The sequence below is a fragment of the Microtus pennsylvanicus genome, chromosome 10 (genome assembly GCF_037038515.1).
Source record: "Microtus pennsylvanicus isolate mMicPen1 chromosome 10, mMicPen1.hap1, whole genome shotgun sequence".
Lineage (NCBI taxonomy): Eukaryota > Metazoa > Chordata > Mammalia > Rodentia > Cricetidae > Microtus > Microtus pennsylvanicus.
Genome location: NC_134588.1, coordinates 30,091,701 through 30,108,611, shown reverse-complemented (window position 1 = coordinate 30,108,611; position 16,911 = coordinate 30,091,701). Strand labels below are relative to the sequence as shown.

General features: G+C 41.2%; 1 protein-coding gene across 3 annotated transcripts; it reads right to left on the bottom strand.

The window, feature by feature from the left end:
* Window positions 1-2,715: 2,715 nt before the first annotated feature.
* Window positions 2,716-16,710, bottom strand: Ube2t (ubiquitin conjugating enzyme E2 T). 3 transcript variants are annotated; one of them, XM_075987416.1, is made up of 7 exons: window positions 16,617-16,710; window positions 9,460-9,631; window positions 7,708-7,777; window positions 5,974-6,079; window positions 5,345-5,443; window positions 5,137-5,220; window positions 2,716-3,088 (listed from the first exon to the last, which is right to left on the bottom strand). In XM_075987416.1, exons 2-7 carry the CDS (start codon window positions 9,566-9,568, stop codon window positions 2,942-2,944), a joined length of 615 nt encoding a protein of 204 aa, XP_075843531.1. In that variant the 5' UTR covers window positions 9,569-9,631; window positions 16,617-16,710; the 3' UTR covers window positions 2,716-2,941. The 3 variants fall into 3 exon arrangements, with proteins under 3 accessions (XP_075843531.1, XP_075843534.1, XP_075843532.1); XM_075987419.1 differs by having other exon boundaries at window positions 16,375-16,691; XM_075987417.1 differs by having other exon boundaries at window positions 16,464-16,691.
* Window positions 16,711-16,911: the final 201 nt, after the last annotated feature.

Sequence of the window (16,911 nt, the reverse complement as noted above, 5' to 3'; positions counted from 1 at the left end):
GTTTGGTTGTCCCAGGAACAAAGCAGACTGGCAAGTAGGCTGAGGACATGGCAGTTCCTGAGGGCTCACCTATGGCTGGATCATTGTCTCCAGCCCCCGATCCTGAGGGAGCCCCCGGCAAGTGCTCTGCAAACGTCAACCTTGCTGGGCCCCACACAGTTCCTGAGGGCTCACCTATGGCTGGATCATTGTCTCCAGCCCCCGGCAAGTGCTCTACAAATGTCAACCTTGCTGGGCCCCACACAGGATGCTTATAAGCATTATTTCATTCCATGCTTACAATGTGACTTTTTCAGAGGCAAAAACCAAAAAGGACGACCTAATATTAAGAGCACACAACTGGTAAGAAATACCCATCAGAGCTGGAACTGGTTTTTCTTTTTACTTAAAAAATTTCATTAAATTTTTAAATTTTAAAGTAAAAAAAAAGGTCTTGTAGCCCAAGCTGACCTCAAATTTGATATGTCCCCTAGCATGACTCTTCTTGATCTTCCTGTCTACACCTCCCAAGAAATAATTAGGTCTTGACTTTGTCCATGTTTTCAGCCATTTTCCCATCCTTCCCTGACTGAAAAAATTTTGACTTTTCTAATTTTTGGAACTGTTCCTTTTCTTCCCCAGCCCAAGTCCTCTATAATCTTTAAAGAGATAGATGGATAGATGGCTTCTATTTCCAGCTCTGCTATTTCTTGTGAGCAGTTCCTGTAGTCACACTACCCCCAGTGCATGGAGCCAGACAATAGACACAAACATACTCTTAGTTAAGCAATGAAGAAAACTAATTGAGTTTGAGTTGTGGGCCAGAGAGTACCGCAGGTTGCTTTAGACTGGATGATGCACTGAGGTTGCTTTTGAGTTAAGACTATCACAGCAGAAGTAGGAGGTGTATGGGGGGAGTGGCGTGCAATGAGGATAAAGAATGAAGGGTCTTATGGTCAGGGAAATAGACTAGTTTTTTGCTATCTTCACCGCAAATGGAACTCAGGCAGAGGGTCTCAGGAGGGAAGCTAAATCAGACTTAGAATTGTCAAGAGAATATTCTTACAACTAGAGCACCACAGAATAGTGGCAAGGAAACTGGAGGGCTGTGGGCTCCAGTGCAGGGGAAAGATGATGGCAGCTTACACTAGAATATTGGCAGTAGAACTGAGAGGGAACTGGTGGAGCTGACTAGCCTATGTGACACATTAGTGTGTAAAAGTTTTGTTCTGTTTAAATCACTTCCACCTTTGCACCTGGTTTAGCCTGAACCAACCAGCACAGAGCATTTTCCTGGCACAGTGACTGCTTTTAAGGTGGACCAATGAAAGATTTTGGTTCAATGGAAAGTAAAGCCCCGGGGCCTGCTGGATTCGAATAAGAAAGTATGGCTGCTGTTGGCATTCACTTCAGAGAACTTTAAGGATAAACAGCCATAGAGAGAGCTGGCAGTAGGTAAAGCAGATGGGGTGCCCATGATCTTCATGACATTGATGAGCCTCTGAAGCCACCATCCACATTTACCCTACTCCTTTCCACTTAGAAAGGCCGTGGATTTCCTTATTGCCAGTCTCATTTCCTCACAGCTGAAATCACCCTACTTGACAAATCAAGGGCAATCTAGGAATTCTAAGTCTGTCTAATGAGTTAAAATGCAAATCTGGGATAAAACGAATTCCCAGACTTTAAAAAGAGAATAGTAACTGACTCTGAGAAGTGGGTTCAAGAATTCTGTCAGGAGGGCTGGAGAGATGGCTCAGTGGCTGAGCATTTACTGTTCTTGCAGAAGACCTGATTTTGGTTCACAACCTTCTGTAACTCCACCAGGGGATCTAATGACCTTTGGGTTCCTACATGCATAAGGTACCCACCCACCTACGCACAAACACATGTACAGTAAGTGCTACCTGTCACTAATGATAAATTCACATTTATCTTCTTTGTATGAATCTAGTACATGAACAGCAGACTGCTACTGAGTGACAGTGTAAGAATAGCCTACACGGCAGATGCAGAACACAGACTTATTCGTAGATGCACTGTACATATGTGCCAGCTACCTTGTGTATAAAACCATCACTGTTACACTGGGATACAGTTAGAGACATAATATAGTCTTTCTGTCTAGGCAGCTCCAGCCTTTACATTTAGTCTTTCACACAGTATAGGGATGAACTGACTTATATTCCAATCTGTTATCTCTGTCACTTAATGGGATAACAGGACTGAGAGGTTAGGATACTGGCCAGTTAACACCCCACACCCACCAAAAGATTATGAAATCACAATAGAAGATTTAAGTTTAGCAATTAATTGTTTGGAATACTTGTCATGGGCCAAGCATGGTGGTATATACCTGTAATCCCAGACCTGGGAGGCAGAGACACTCCTCTGTGCATCTGAGGTTAGCCTTGGCCATATAGCAAGATTCCATCCCAACATACAACAACACAGAATGTTGAACAAATGAAAGCTACACTACAATAATCTTGACCAGCTATATAAACCAGAGTGAAAGCTGAAAACAATTAACACTGACAAAAGTGCACACTGCCTTCTTCCAGCTTTAAGGCTCCTGAAAAACTGCCCTCCCCGCAGCCTGGGGGTAATGATTTTAACAGCTATTTTTCATCTATTCAAACAGTCTGTGTCTCTAGTGATGGTAATTTGACAAAATATTTTAACATTCTGATTGTATAGCAGTACAATCAGTTAAGTCCCAGACACACATTTAGGATAAACACATACTTAACAATAAGTTTTATTTATTTTCCAAGTTTAAAAGTTTTCAAAATACATATGTACAAGATAAATAAAACAAACTATCCTTAAAGCATCACCGAACAGCAGAGTTCATAAACATACAAGGTCTTTTATAAGGTACAAACATTATGTCATCAAACACAAAGAAAAACATTCAAGAAAAGCAAGCAAGAGAGCACCTTGTCACAGACACTATTAATTAAGAGGGACCAGGACAAACTCTCTGGACATCGGGGTGGAATTTCTTTTCTATGCCTCCTAGTGGCCTGGCTTTCCTTTTCTGTGCGGAGCTGCACTCCTGAGAGTCACCAGGCTCTGATGAGTTGTCTAGCACCTCTTCATCAGCCTAAAAAGAGAGGGAGTGAAACACAACATCCACAATACCACTAATGGAAAAAAGCCACAGCTCTGTAGTGCTATTTCCTGATAGTCCTTGTTATAAGATTTTAGTGTGTATATAAGTATAGAAAAGCATCTTCATCAATTATTTTTACATACTTTATTTTTTCACTTCAAACTTTATCAACTCAAAAAGCTAGACATAATGATGTATGCCTATAACGATCAAGAGGCTTAGGTAAGAGGACTACAGTTTCAGGTTAGCCTGGACTACACAGTAAGTTCAAGTCAGTTAGGGCTATATAAATGTGGTCTCAAAAAAACAAACTACTCTGTCAACTTAGACACCCTTTTCCATGAATGGTCCCATAAGAAATAAAACTTTCCCCTTTGACCTGATCTTCTCATTGCTTTTGTAATTAGTCTCTGGCTCAATATTAAATAGGGCAAACAAGAAAAAAAAAATGAGAGCCAGGCGGTGGTGGCACACGCCTTTAATCCCAGCACTCTAGAGGCAGAGACAGGTGGATCTCTGTGAGCTTGAGGCCAACCTGGTCTACAGAGCGAATCCCAGGGCAGGCTCCAAAGCTACACAGAGAAAACATCTTGGAAAAAAAAAAAGAAATAAAAAAATGAGTCACCTTTTCTCCATCCCTGTTACAAGAACATAACAATATCAAGCAGATGCTGCCTGCCCTCTAGTGTTGTCAATAGATGACAACTGTTAGGAAAGAAGCCAACTGCCAGTTGAGCATCTAAGTATTTTGTTAAATACTTTTTAGATCATTACTACAGGAGAAGGAATCCAACTAGCCATTCTAGAGTATACTATGAATTTAGTAGATTTAATAATTATTTAGATATTTGTGTTTATTTATAAGTGCTTGATCTGGGATACAAATCTATATTCTTTTTTTAAAAAAAGATGTATTTTATTTTTAATTATGTACCTATTTGTGTGGGTTTCTGTACATGTGAGTGCAGGTGCCTGTGGAATCCAGAAGGTGTCAGATCCCTAAGAGCTGGAAGTACAGGCAGCTGTGAGCCTCCTGACAGGGATGCTGAGTGCTGAGTTAGGGTCCTTGATAGAGGATTATGCCCTCTTAACCACTAAGCTTATTCTCCAACCCCTGACATACACTATAATAGTATATACACATATATGTGTGTACATGTTTATACCTCATATTACTCCTCTGAGAATTCCAATCAATATATTTGATGATATTCGCTCCCTACTGACATACACTACAATAGTATATACACATATATATGTGTACATGTGTATATCTCGTATTAATCCTTTGAGAATTCCATATGATGTGTTCGATATTTACTCCCTACTGACATATGTTACAATATGTATATACACATATATATGTGTATGTGCGTATATCTCATATTGTATAAATCCTTTGAGAATTCCATATGATGTGCTTGATATTTACTCCTTACTGACATAAACTACAATATGTATAGACACACATATATATGTACATGTGTATATCTCTAGTGCATTAATCCTTTGAGAATTTCATACAATGTGTTTGATGATATTCACTCCCTAATTCTTCCCCTAACTTTACCCAGATCCATCCCCCATCTTTCTCCAACATTGTGCCCTCTTTTTATTTTTAACTTAAAAATTTTTTTGAAACAAGGTCTCACTGTGTATTCCTGGCTGGCCTGGAACTTACTGTGTAGACCAGGCTAGCCTCAAACTCACAGAGATCTGCCTGCCTCTGCCTCCTGAGTGATGAGATTAAAAGCATGTACCACCACACCGGACCTTAAAATGTTTTTGTTTTATGTGTTTTGAAATATAAACCACCAAGTCCAATTTTCAGTGCCCATATACTCTTCGGTGTGGAGCCATCCACTAGAGCATGGTTAATCTATGAGGCCTTAAAAGAAAACTGACTCTTCATCCCCACAGCTATCAACTGTCAATTGCTATCAATTTTATTAGCGCCCCAGTCAGGGGTGGGTGCTCATTAGGCCCTCCTCTCTCCATGGATATAATACTTGAACTGGTAATATTAGTAAACATCATACCTTTTGTTTCTGTCTTGCATGAATCTCTGTCCATTGCCTGGCATTCTTGATAAAAGCTATCTTATTATATTTAAATTCTGAGGACTGAAATGAAATCAGAGTTAAGACAGAGAAACAGTGATATGCTGGAGCTTCAGCTCTAGCTGCTGAAGTATTAAAAGTACAAATAAAGTAAGCTATATGCTACCAAAGACAAGCGGATACGTACAATGTCAGCCATTAGTGGGTCATCAGGATTGGGTTCCGCCATGAGCAGCTGAATAGAGGCCAATACAGTAGCGATGTTGAGGGATGGTCTCCACGCACCCTATACACAAATGCACATTGCTTTTGTATTAGAATGTGACACTGTTGAGCCAGGCACGGTGAGTCATGCCTGTAATCTCAGCACTTTTAAGGTAGAGGCAGAAGGACCAGGAGTTTAAAGCCATCCTTGGCTATGTGACACACTGTCTCAAAAGATCAAAAAGAATGTGACACTGTATTTATATAATCCAGGGACTTTTTGTTTGTCTGTCTGAAACAGGGTTTCATGTAATCCGGGCTGGTCTTGGACTTGTTATGTTATTGAGGAAGACCTTTTAATTCCTGATCCTCCTGCTTCCTTCTTTATTTTTTTGGTTTTGTTTTTGTTTTTTCAAGAAAGAGTTTCTCTGTATAACAGTTCTGACTGTCCTAGAACTCACTCTGTAGACCAGGCTGGCCTTGAACTCACAGAGATCCACCTGCTTCTGCCTTCCTAGTACTAGAATTAAAGGTGTGCACCACCACTGCCTTTCAAGTACCAAGAAAACCGTTGAAACCCTCTGAAGAATCAACTCTTTAGCCCCTACTCACTTTTGGTGGCAATTTGAGAATATCTAGACAAATCCTTCCACTAGAATCAATGTTTGGATGATAGATTGGAGTCAGAAATCTGATCTGTGGCGGTTCAAATGGGTACCTGTGAATACATGAGAACAAAAAATTACTTTGTGCTGCTTCATAATTACAGATATGAATCACCATACTGGGATTTAATTTTATTTATTTATTTATAAATATAGCTCACAGGTCTAATTAATGGTGCCCATACACTCATGGGTGTGGAGCCATCCACCACAGGATGGTTAACCTATGAAAGGCCTTAAGAAAACTGACTCTTGGGGCTGGAGAGATGGCTCAGTGGTTAAGAGCATTGCCTATTCTTCCAAAGGTCCTGAGTTCAATTCCCAGCAACCACATGGTGGCTCACAACCATCTGTAATGAGATCTGGTGCCCTCTTCTGGCCTGCAGATATACACACAGACAGAATATTGTATACATAACAAATAAATAAATATTTAAAAAAAAAAACCCTGATTCTTCATTCCCCCAGGAGCTATCAACTCTCATCAATTTTATTAGCGCCTAAGTTAGGGGTGAGGGCTCATTCTATATTTTAAATAGTTTCTTGGTCACTAGCAGCTATATATAAAATAATGATGGCATTTTAAAAATGTCAGAAAAACAGCATTTGGAAGACACATTTGCCAACAATCAAAAAATTGAAATAGTGGTACAGAAAACACTTAGAAAACCACCACCTTCTAAACACTACCAAGTATCTCCCAAAAGTAAGACACTGTCCTACTGCAATACCATTATAACCATAAAAAGTTTTTAAAAGTAAATTCCCTAGTTATCATTTACTATTCAAACTTCCTAATCTCCAAATTTTGAAAAAGGATTTTTTTAAATTTTATTTTTATATGTGTGATTGCCTGCACATATGTGTGCCTCTGCATCATATACATGCATGGTACTTGGAGGCCAGAAGAGGATTAGGATCCCCTGGAACTGGGGTTATAGGTGGTTGTGAGCTGCCACATGGGTGCTGGGAACTGAACCCAGATCCTCTGTGAGAGCAGCCACTAAGCCACCTCTCCAGTCTCCAAATTTTTTTACAGCTGTGTTTTACAAACAGGCTCCAACTAGACTTAACATGGTATTTAGTTATCAAATCTCTTTAGTGACACACAAACCTTGAAAAATTCCCAGTCTATTTTCAGAATTGATATGTGACACAATTAAGCTACTCATTTGGGGCTTAACAAGTTTGGCCAGGACCCAACCTGGTAGACAGATGTCCAGTTTCAATAGTTAAGATACTTATCTCACCTCTACTTGATCCTACACAAAGAGCTGAAAGGAGACTCAACTGAAGGGGCCTTAACAGTGAGGTGGATAAAACAATGGTGGTTGCCAAAGGTTGGTGTCAGGGACAACTACTCAGAGTGGATTTGTAATGGGTATGAAGTTGCAATTGGGAAGATGAGAAAGTTCTGGAGACAATAGTAATAGTTGTACAACAGTGTGATAATGTATACTTAAATGGTTACAAACGCCAATTTTATGTTATATAAAATACATATTTACCACAGTTTTTTGGATGTAGTCCATTATTGAGAGAGGGAAACCAAACTCTAGAGACATAACTTACAACATTAAGTTTGGTATGACTGGATCAACGCTAATGCTCTAAATACTATTCTGTTCTGTCTTCCAACTGGCTATACCCCACTTACAAGCTGATTCTAATTCATACCCACCTCTCAGGAACGATAACTTCCAGCGTGAAAACACCTTTCTCATAAGGTGTGTTGGCTCCACCCAATATTTCTTAAGAAAGGGACAAAGAAAAGTTAAAAGGGAATCAGATGGTTTGAATTATCCATTTGGAGGGTTGAGGATGTAACTCAGTAGAGTGCTTGCCTAGTATACATAAAACCCTAAACTTAGTTTACTGTAAACAATAAAAAAACACATATGGTTATAGAAAGTGAGCCCATCTAGAAAAAACAATTGTGGCTACCAAGAAACTGTGCTAAACTCTGTTCTTCTTTGCCTATAATTCCTTTTTAAGTTCTCTCAGGTATTAATGTGAATGCAGTTATCCAGGTTGTGCGCCAAGCTGTAGTAGGAGGCCGCTTGTTTGTTCCCGGCTGCCCAGAACTGAAATAATCACACAGAAACTCTATTATATTAATTAAGTCACTGCTTGGTCTATTAGCTCTAGCTTCTTATTGGCTAACTCTTACATCTTAACCCATTTAACCCATTTCTATTAATCTGTGTATTGCCTGTGGCTGTGGCTTACTGGCAAGGTTCTGGCGGCTGGCTACAAGGTGTCTGGCAATTCCACCTGCCTTCTTTCTCCCAGTATTTTGTTTAGTGCCCTCCACCCGCACCCCCACCTAGCTCTATTCTACCCTATCACAGGCCAAAACAGTTTATTCATTAACCAATAAAAGCAACACATAAACAGGACTCCCCACACCATAAGGTGGCATAGGTTGAAATCTTAGTTCTCCAGAGGTGGTGGTGGGGAATCAGAAAGTCAAGGTCATCCTTGGTTATAGAGAAAGTTTGAGGCCAACCCAGGCTACATGAGACCCTTTCTCAAAAGGCAACACAAACAGCAACAGAAACTGTATCAAATGAACTTCACAAAGCCTGTAGTTCTAGATGTAAGAGCTGGAGAGATGGCTCAGAAATTAAGAGTATTTGCTGTTCTTGCAAAGGAAGTTCTATCTTGGCACTCCTATCAGGTACCTTACAATTACTGCCTGTAACTCCAACTCAAGAGGATCCAATACCCTCTTCTGGCTCCTTCAGGCACCTGCGCACATGTGCACGTGATCAAACAAATAGAATAAAATCTATATTAAAAAAAAGGAATTGGGTTAGGACAGTAATTCAAAGAGGGTTTTAATTTAGTCTCCATGCAGTGTTTCCTGTCCATCACTTGGCCTAAAACACTGCTGCACAACGAATAGCTAAACCTGTTTTGTTTTGTTTAAATAACAATTATTTTGTGTGTATACACACAATGCCATGGCATGTACATGGAGGTCAGAGGACAACTTATAGGAGTTGGTTCTCTCCTTTCACCATATGGATCCTAGAAATTATGAGTTGTTAGGCTTAATGGCAAATGCCCTTATTCACAGAGCCATCTCCCCTGTCCCAACATCTCCCTCCCACTCCCCAACAAAACCTTTCAGACAAGATCTCATTCTGCAGCCTAGCTGACTTCAAACTTGAAACAATCCTCCTCTCTCACCTCAGCCTCCAGAAACCTGGGACTGTAAACATGTGCCACTAATGCCCAGCTGACGACCTTAATTACAAACCAGTAAAAGACATAAGACATCAAAGACCTTATGAAAGCAAACCAACTAAGAAAGATGGCAGGGCTCCTTCACCTTACCATTCCCTACTTCAAATACACCAATTTGTGAATTTTTAGGACAATCTCCAATAAGGTTACAACATCATCACAGGCATGATGGGATACTTACGAGCTCGCAAATCATCCACTTGGTCCTTTTCCTGCCAGCACGTGATGCCTGGGGGAGGTTCTATGGCTAACATGTGCAGTTCTTTCTTCAGGCGTGAAGCTCTCTGCATGATCTCAAGTAAAAGGAACTATAAACAGTTCACTGCTCCACAGTAAAGGCTTGTGGGGGTGGACTGGAAAAGAAAAGAAGCAACCATGAAATAGCCATAATGACTAGCATTTTCAGCACAGCTTCAATTTAATGAAGAACAGATTCTTAATACTCTCGTGACAAAGGGAACTTGACTCTTCCATTTTTTGCATAAACTTTTACAAATAATAATAATTTAAGAAGCTTAAAATGGATGTTTGCCTCCATTAATAAAGTATAAAGTCATGAGGATAGAGCCTGGGTCCAATTCTGCTCTTAAATGTATCCTAAGCATGCCTGAGCAAAGAGAGATTGGGTAGCTAGGTGAAGTCTATATGCTTTGTGAGATCAAGAACAATGCAGCCAACATTTGGAGACACTTGTAAGTTACTGTTTAAGTGTATGACATTCTCTCTGTGTATTATGGATTCTACAGTTTCCTAACTCTTCAGGGAACTCACTCTATTCTATCAACTAGCCCACCTCATTCTAGTATTCCTAATCTTTGTCATAAACATCCAAATATACTCAAAGTCTCTCTCATCTAAACACCCGCAAACACATCCACTCAACTAGTAACCACCTAAAGGACACACATCTTTCTTTTCCTTGCGGTGCTGGGGGACTGAACCAAGAGCTTGTAAGCTTTTAACTCATCCTTTTTTTTTCTTTTTGTAATTTTTGAGATAGGTCTCCCTTAGCTGCTCTATTTGCTCAAGCTGACCTTAAGCAAGATGAGAATGCCTTACTGAGAAAAGGTACTAAGCCACATGGCTAAACAAAGATAAGAATTATAGATTCATTTAAGTTGTAAGAGCTAGTTAATAATAAGCCTGAGCTAATAGGTCAAACAGATTATAATTAATATAATCCTCCATGTGTTTCTTTGGGACTGAATGGCTGTGGGACCAGGTGGGACAGAAACTTCCTTCTACACTAGGAAGCCCTTAAACCTGTGACTTTCCTACCTCAACCTACACCAGGTCCAGCTAATAAATGTATTCTTTTGTTTGCTTATTTGTTTGAGACAGGATTTCTCTGTGTGTAGCTCTGGCTGTCCTGGAACTCCCTTTGTAGACCAGACTGGTCTTGAACTCAAAGAAATTTGTCTACCTCTGCCTCCCCAGTGGTGGGGTTAAAGGCGTGTGCCACCACTGCCTGGCCTATGAATATATTCTTAATGTTAATCTATTTAAAATTTTTTCCCATACACTCACATTTAAAGGTATTTTCCTATATATCCTTTAAGTTTAAAAATTATAACTTTTGGGCTGGAGAGATAATTCAGGGCTGATAATCACTTGTTGTTCTGCCAGAGGACCTGAGTTTGGTTCCATGTTGTAGCTCTCAACCACTTCTAATACCTTGGGCACCAGGCATGGATGTGGTGCACAACCATACATGCAGGCAAAATAGTCAACACATAAAATAAAAATAATTTAAAAATGTAATTTTGTCCGTTATAATCTTCCAGCTACTAATTGTTTTTGTGCACAGTTAGAGGTAGATGATCAGTTTTAATTCTCCCCCCAATGAATAACTAATTGTCCCAGCACTATTTTAAAAAAGAAAAAAAAAAGGAAACTCTGCCCTTCTAATATTACCATAAATTAATTTCCAAACATGTGTGGATCTGTTTTTAGTCTTCCAAATTTTTTCCATTTGTCGTCTGAAATATTTTGAATCAAAACTCCACCATCCCAGTTGCTACAGCTTATTTGTTTTCATTTTTTATTTAAATTGTTTTTAGTTCATGGGCTAGGGATGTAACTTAGTGGTAGAATGCTTGCCTAGTATGAACGAGACCCTGCATTACTAAAGGTATATGTGAGGGGTGGGAGAAGTCTACATAGTCAAACAGTCATCAAGTAAATAAGTATTGCACATATTAGGATGGACATGGGTGGCATGCACCTATAATCTCAATAATTGGGAAGCTGAGGCAGGAAGATCAGTAGCACTCCATCCTGGGCTATATAGTTTGAGGCCAGTGTTGGGTATGAGACCCTGTCTCAAACAAACAAAGCTACCTTCTGCTCCCGTGTGGTTGGTCACAGGTGTAGTTAGAGCACTAAGAAAGCTGCAGCAGGAGGATTACTCTAGGTCTGAGGTAGGCCTGGGTCACAGTGTGAGGTCCTCTGTATTAGTCACTTTTTCCCTTGCTGTGACAAAATACCAGACAAAAACAAGATAAGAGAAGGAAGCGTTTATTGTGGCTCACAGCTTGAGGACACAGTTCCCGGTAGCGGGGACTGCACCACTGCAGGAACAGGAGGCAGCAGGTCACCGAGCACCTGCTTCCACAGGCAGGAAGCAGAGGTAACAGCTGGTGCTCGGCTCACTTTTGCCTTTTTACTCAGCCAGGGACCCCCTGTCCACAGAATGATCCCACCCATATTTATGGTTGGTCTTCCCATCTCAATTAATCCATCTAGAAATGTCTTTATAAACATGCCCAGAGGTTTGTCTCCTAGCTGACTCTAGATTCTATAATTAAATTGCCAATGTTAACCATCTTACCTTTTCTCAAAACAAAATCCCCGGGTTTTTTTTTTTTTTACTTATTTTTATTAGTATACATAAATATAACTGATTTTAACTAAAAACCTTAATTCTGACGTTGAATCTCCTTGGGGTTAGGAAGAGGGATGGTAATTCTAATTAATAGTCAATAATATCCATCTATGTTTACCCCTAATTCATTTCTTATCTTCTGTTGATTGCCTTGGCGGGTTACTTAGTCTAGGGGTTTGTAACCCGCCTGGCAGTTCAGTTATTCCAGGGTCCTGGAGAGGCACTATTTGGAAGATAATGGGCTAAAAGAGAGGAATGAGGCTAAGCGGGGGTTCCTGTCAAAGCCTCAGTTTATTAGAGATGGGGTACAGCTTATATAGGGTAAGGAGTTTGGCTTGGGATGGGGGCGGGGACATGGAATCTTGCCGCGTGGTTCACGTTGGTCACATGGTCCAGGAGGTTACCTTCGGTCAGGTCACGTAGGCCAGGAAGTCCAGTTGACACACCTAGTTCTCTAGATAGTTTGGAATGTGGGGTGGGTTCCACTAACAGATAGCTCTCCATTAACAGCCAATTTGGGTGTGGGGTAGGCTCTGTCAATAGAAAAATTCTTAACACGATTATGGGTGTGGGGTTCTCTGCAGACTCCCCAGGGTGATGGTTCCTGTAATGATTTTAGGAGGACTCAGCTCCTGACAATCTTCTTTTTGGAGATAACTTTCATCTTGACTAGAACTGACACCTGATATTCTTTCCTGATTTTAAGCCTCAAAGGGAAAGTTTTCAACGCTGTGCTGAAGGCTAAAATTTGACACCTCATTTTCTTCTAATTTTGTCCTTATCAGTTTACCATGTTATGCTAGTCTCCCCAAATGAGTTAGAAGTATTGTGAATTTATATTGATAGCCTAGGAAATGGTTATTTGGCAAAATTCCACTTTGTGCTGGTGTTAATGTTTTGAGAAAATTAAATTTTAATTTAAATCCACTTAAAAATATTGAAAGTATTATTCAAGCTGGGCGGTGGTGGCACAGGCATTTAATCCCAGCAATTGGGAGGCAGAGGCAGGTGGGTCTCTATGAGTTCAAGGCCAGCCTGGTCAAAAGAGCTTGTTCCAGGACAGCTAGGACTGTTGTCCTGGAAACCCTGCCTCAAAACAAACAAACTGGTTTAGTCAAACTTAGGTGACTCTAACCTGTTGTCCTAGCACTTGGGAGCATGAGATAGGAGCTCTGATCACCTTGGAGTTTGAGGCCAACCTGGGCTAGACCATCTTTTTTGCCTTTCCTTATTTTTTTCCAGGCATGTATCGATTCTATTATCTTTACAAATAACATTAAATACTTCTCTGTTGAAATTTTATTTTTAATTACATCAGTTTCTGTTCCTATCTTTATTATTACCATCTTTGTACTTTCTTCATTTTTCTTTTCAGACTAGGGTTCGGATTGTCATATTCTTCCTTTGCAGATAACTCCCTGCCCCCACCCCATCCTCTCTCATTTGCATTGAGACAGAGTCTCATGTATCCCGAGATGTGTAGCTGAGGATGACTTTGAGCTTCTGATCCCCTATCTCCAAAAATTGGGATTACCAGTGTATACCACAATATCCAATTTATATGGCAATGGAGATTGATCCAGGGCTTCACGGAGATTTGGCAAGTACTCTATCAACTGAACTATATCATGTTTTCAAATTTTCTCTTTAAATGTAAGGCTATATATTGCTTTCCAATTTATATTTCATTCCTCCAAATTTTGATCTAAACAATATTCTTCCATCTTTGACATACCTTCATATTCCAGGCTGGCCTGGAAGTCTCTATGCATATAGCCCATGCTGGTCCCATATCCTTCTGCCTCCGTGCTAGGAACCACAGCATGTACCATCACACCCAGTCTTGATATTGGTTTCTAACATTGTTATTTATGGCCTTTAAAATTGTTGGGTCTTGCTCAGCATGTTCTACGTGTGCTTAAAAAGAATATTAGAGCTAGGGAGACAATTCAGTTGGTAAAATGCTTGATGTATCTTTTGAGGACCTGAGTTTAATTCAAGAACTGACACAAAAAGTGGGGTGTGGTGGAGCATGAGTATAATCTCAGCACTTGGTTGGGGGAGAGAGTAGAGAGAAATAACTATTGTAAGATATCCTCCGATCTTCCCACATGTTCTATGGCACACACACACACACACACACACACACACACAGAGAGAATAAACATAATCAGAATAAAATAAAAATATGTATTGATCATATATAAAAATAAAGTTAGTTAATGCAAAAAAAAGATACCCCTTCAGCAGCTTAAAAAAATAGTTTAGCTGTGGTGAGACAGATCTGTAACCATATCGCTTAGCAGGCAGAGGCAGGAGGATTACTGAAATTCCATAGCAGTCTGGTTTATAAGACAAGTTCCAGGCCAGCGGGATTGGAGGGATGGACGACAGACATGACACGATGGGGCACGAACAACGGACGACTAGATGGGAGTAGTTCAGTGATTAAGCGCACTTGTTGCTTTCACAGAGGACCTGGTTTGATTCCCAGTACCCACATGGTGGCTTACAACCATCCATTTCGGGAGATCCAACAGTCATGCATGTGGTGAAAATAAATGCATGTATGTAAAACATTTATACACACGAAGTAGAAGTAAAATTAACCAGTCCTGACTCCCCTTCCATACAATAGAAAAATCTCATAATAACTTTCACTCTGATTTATACTATTTCCTATCGTAATTCTATCATTTTCTTTTATTAAGACAGGGTTTCTCTTTGTAGCACTGGCTGTTCTGGAACTTGATTTGTAGACCAGGCTGGCTACAAACTCAGACACTGGCCTGCCTTGGAGTGCTGGGATTAAAGGCATGTATCACCATACCCAGTCTCTATCATTTTCTTTAGATTTTTTTCTTCCCTTCCTTCCTTTCTTTCTTTTTTGTTTTCGAGACAAGGGTTCTCTGTATAACAGTCCTGGAATTAGCTTTATAGACCAGGCTGGCCTCGAACTGAGATCCGCTGCCTCTGCCTCCCGAGTGCTGGGATTAAAGGCGTGCGCCACCACCACCCGGCTGAAGCACTGCTATTTTATACAGTAAATCTGAAGAACGATTTTCAGCAAACAAAACAAAACCTTCCAAATATGGGGACTGGCAAAATGGGTCAGCGCGTAAAGGTGCTAGCTGCATGGGCCTGACAACCTGATTTCAATCCCAGGCATCCTCAGTAGGAGAGAACAGTCTCCTTAGAGTTGTCTTTTGACAGTCAATTACAATAAAACTCTGACTATAACTATGAACTGTTATCTGTTTAAAATGAGACCCAGTGGAAAAGCATGCTAGTCGGGATAGAATGGAGAAAAAAAAAAAGGCAAGTTCTCTCAAATAAGCAACCAGACTCTTTTGTTGTTGTTGTTTTGAGGCAGGGTTTCTCTGTGTAGCCTTGGCTGTCCTGGCACTCCCTCTATAGACCAGGCTGGCCTTGAACTCAAGAGATCCACCTATCTCTGCCTCCCAAGTGCTGGGGTTAAAGGCCTGTGCCGCCACTGTACGTTAATACAACTGGTATCTATCAAGTCCTCTGGGGCTGCAGAGATGGTTTAACTGTCAGGAGCACTGGATGCTCTTCCAAAGGACCCAGTTTCAGCAGTGCGGTGGTGGCACACGCCTTTAATCCCAGCACTTCGGCGGCAGAGGCAGGCGGATCTCTGTGAGTTCGAGACCAGCCTGGTCTACAAGAGCTAGTTCCAGGACAGGCTCCAAAAACACAGAGAAACCCTGTCTCGAAAAACCAAAAAAAAAAAAAAAAAAAAAAAAAAGGACCCAGTTTCAATTCCCAACACCCACTTCTGGCCTCCGTGGGCACCAGGCATACATGTGGTGCACATACATACATGCAAACACTTGTAGACATGAAATAAAAGTAAAAAAAATTAAAAGAAAGTCCTCTGGCTTAAAAGCCATCCGTTACCGTGTATTTTCTGAACATAAAGGTAAAGGTTCTTTACCGAGCTGCGGCTTGGTGGCATAGCCACTGGAAGCGCCTGACTGGAAGTCTATTCCAGGCTAGCCTGGGTTACAGCGACACCTGTCCCCAAAACAACAAAACTCCCAACCAAACAACCATGACCAACAAGTTCCTTACACTCTAGCTCCGACGGGTGTTTTCAGTTTTTTAAACTGATGTTTTTTTGCCTCTTTCCCAGTAATTACCTCCCACAAACGTATGCTTACACAGCACTGACTAGTCGTAACATTTGCACACCTCAGTGTGCGTCCACATCAAAAGACAATTCGCAGTCTTTCCACCCTCTCTGCTTCTTCATAAATCTGCAGCCTGTACGATCGATTCACCTCAGATTCGGGAGCGCTAAAGTTTTGTTTTGTCCCCAGGCGGATGCAGGAGGGAGGACGGTGACACTGCCTCGGCGCGCACGGGGCGGTTCTCTCTCCCTGCGGTATTCCTCTCCCGGCGGTTCAGGTACCGGAGCCCTTCCCCAGACTCACTGTGATCTCGGGGTGCGTTCTCTCTGGTGCCTCCGGCGCCACTACTCAGCAACTCCACTTGCTTCCGCCGCGCGCTTCTGCAGGGCCGTGCAGACGCCCGAGACCGTTGAAATGACTCCACCCCCACTCAAGGAATGACTGTGATTGGTTCATAGCGATCCCGGGAGACACGCGCGCGCACGCCTATTGGCCAGCGCTCCGAACGTGCGCTCCCCCCTCACGCAGGCTTCAAATGGGTGCGCGCGCAGTGGTACCAGTACTGCTTAGTCCTGGCTCTCAGCGTGCTTGTAATTCC

Excerpts from the sequence above, each read along its gene's own strand:
- Ube2t (XM_075987416.1), bottom strand. The coding sequence starts at position 9,568 with ATGCAGAGAGCTTCACGCCTGAAGAAAGAACTGCACATGTTAGCCATA. Across the intron at positions 5,444-5,973 it reads TTCTCAAATTGCCACCAAAA|GGTGCGTGGAGACCATCCCT; the intron begins GTGAGTAGGGGC and ends ATTTGTGTATAG. Across the intron at positions 3,089-5,136 it reads ATGCAAGACAGAAACAAAAG|GCTGATGAAGAGGTGCTAGA; the intron begins GTATGATGTTTA and ends CTCTCTTTTTAG.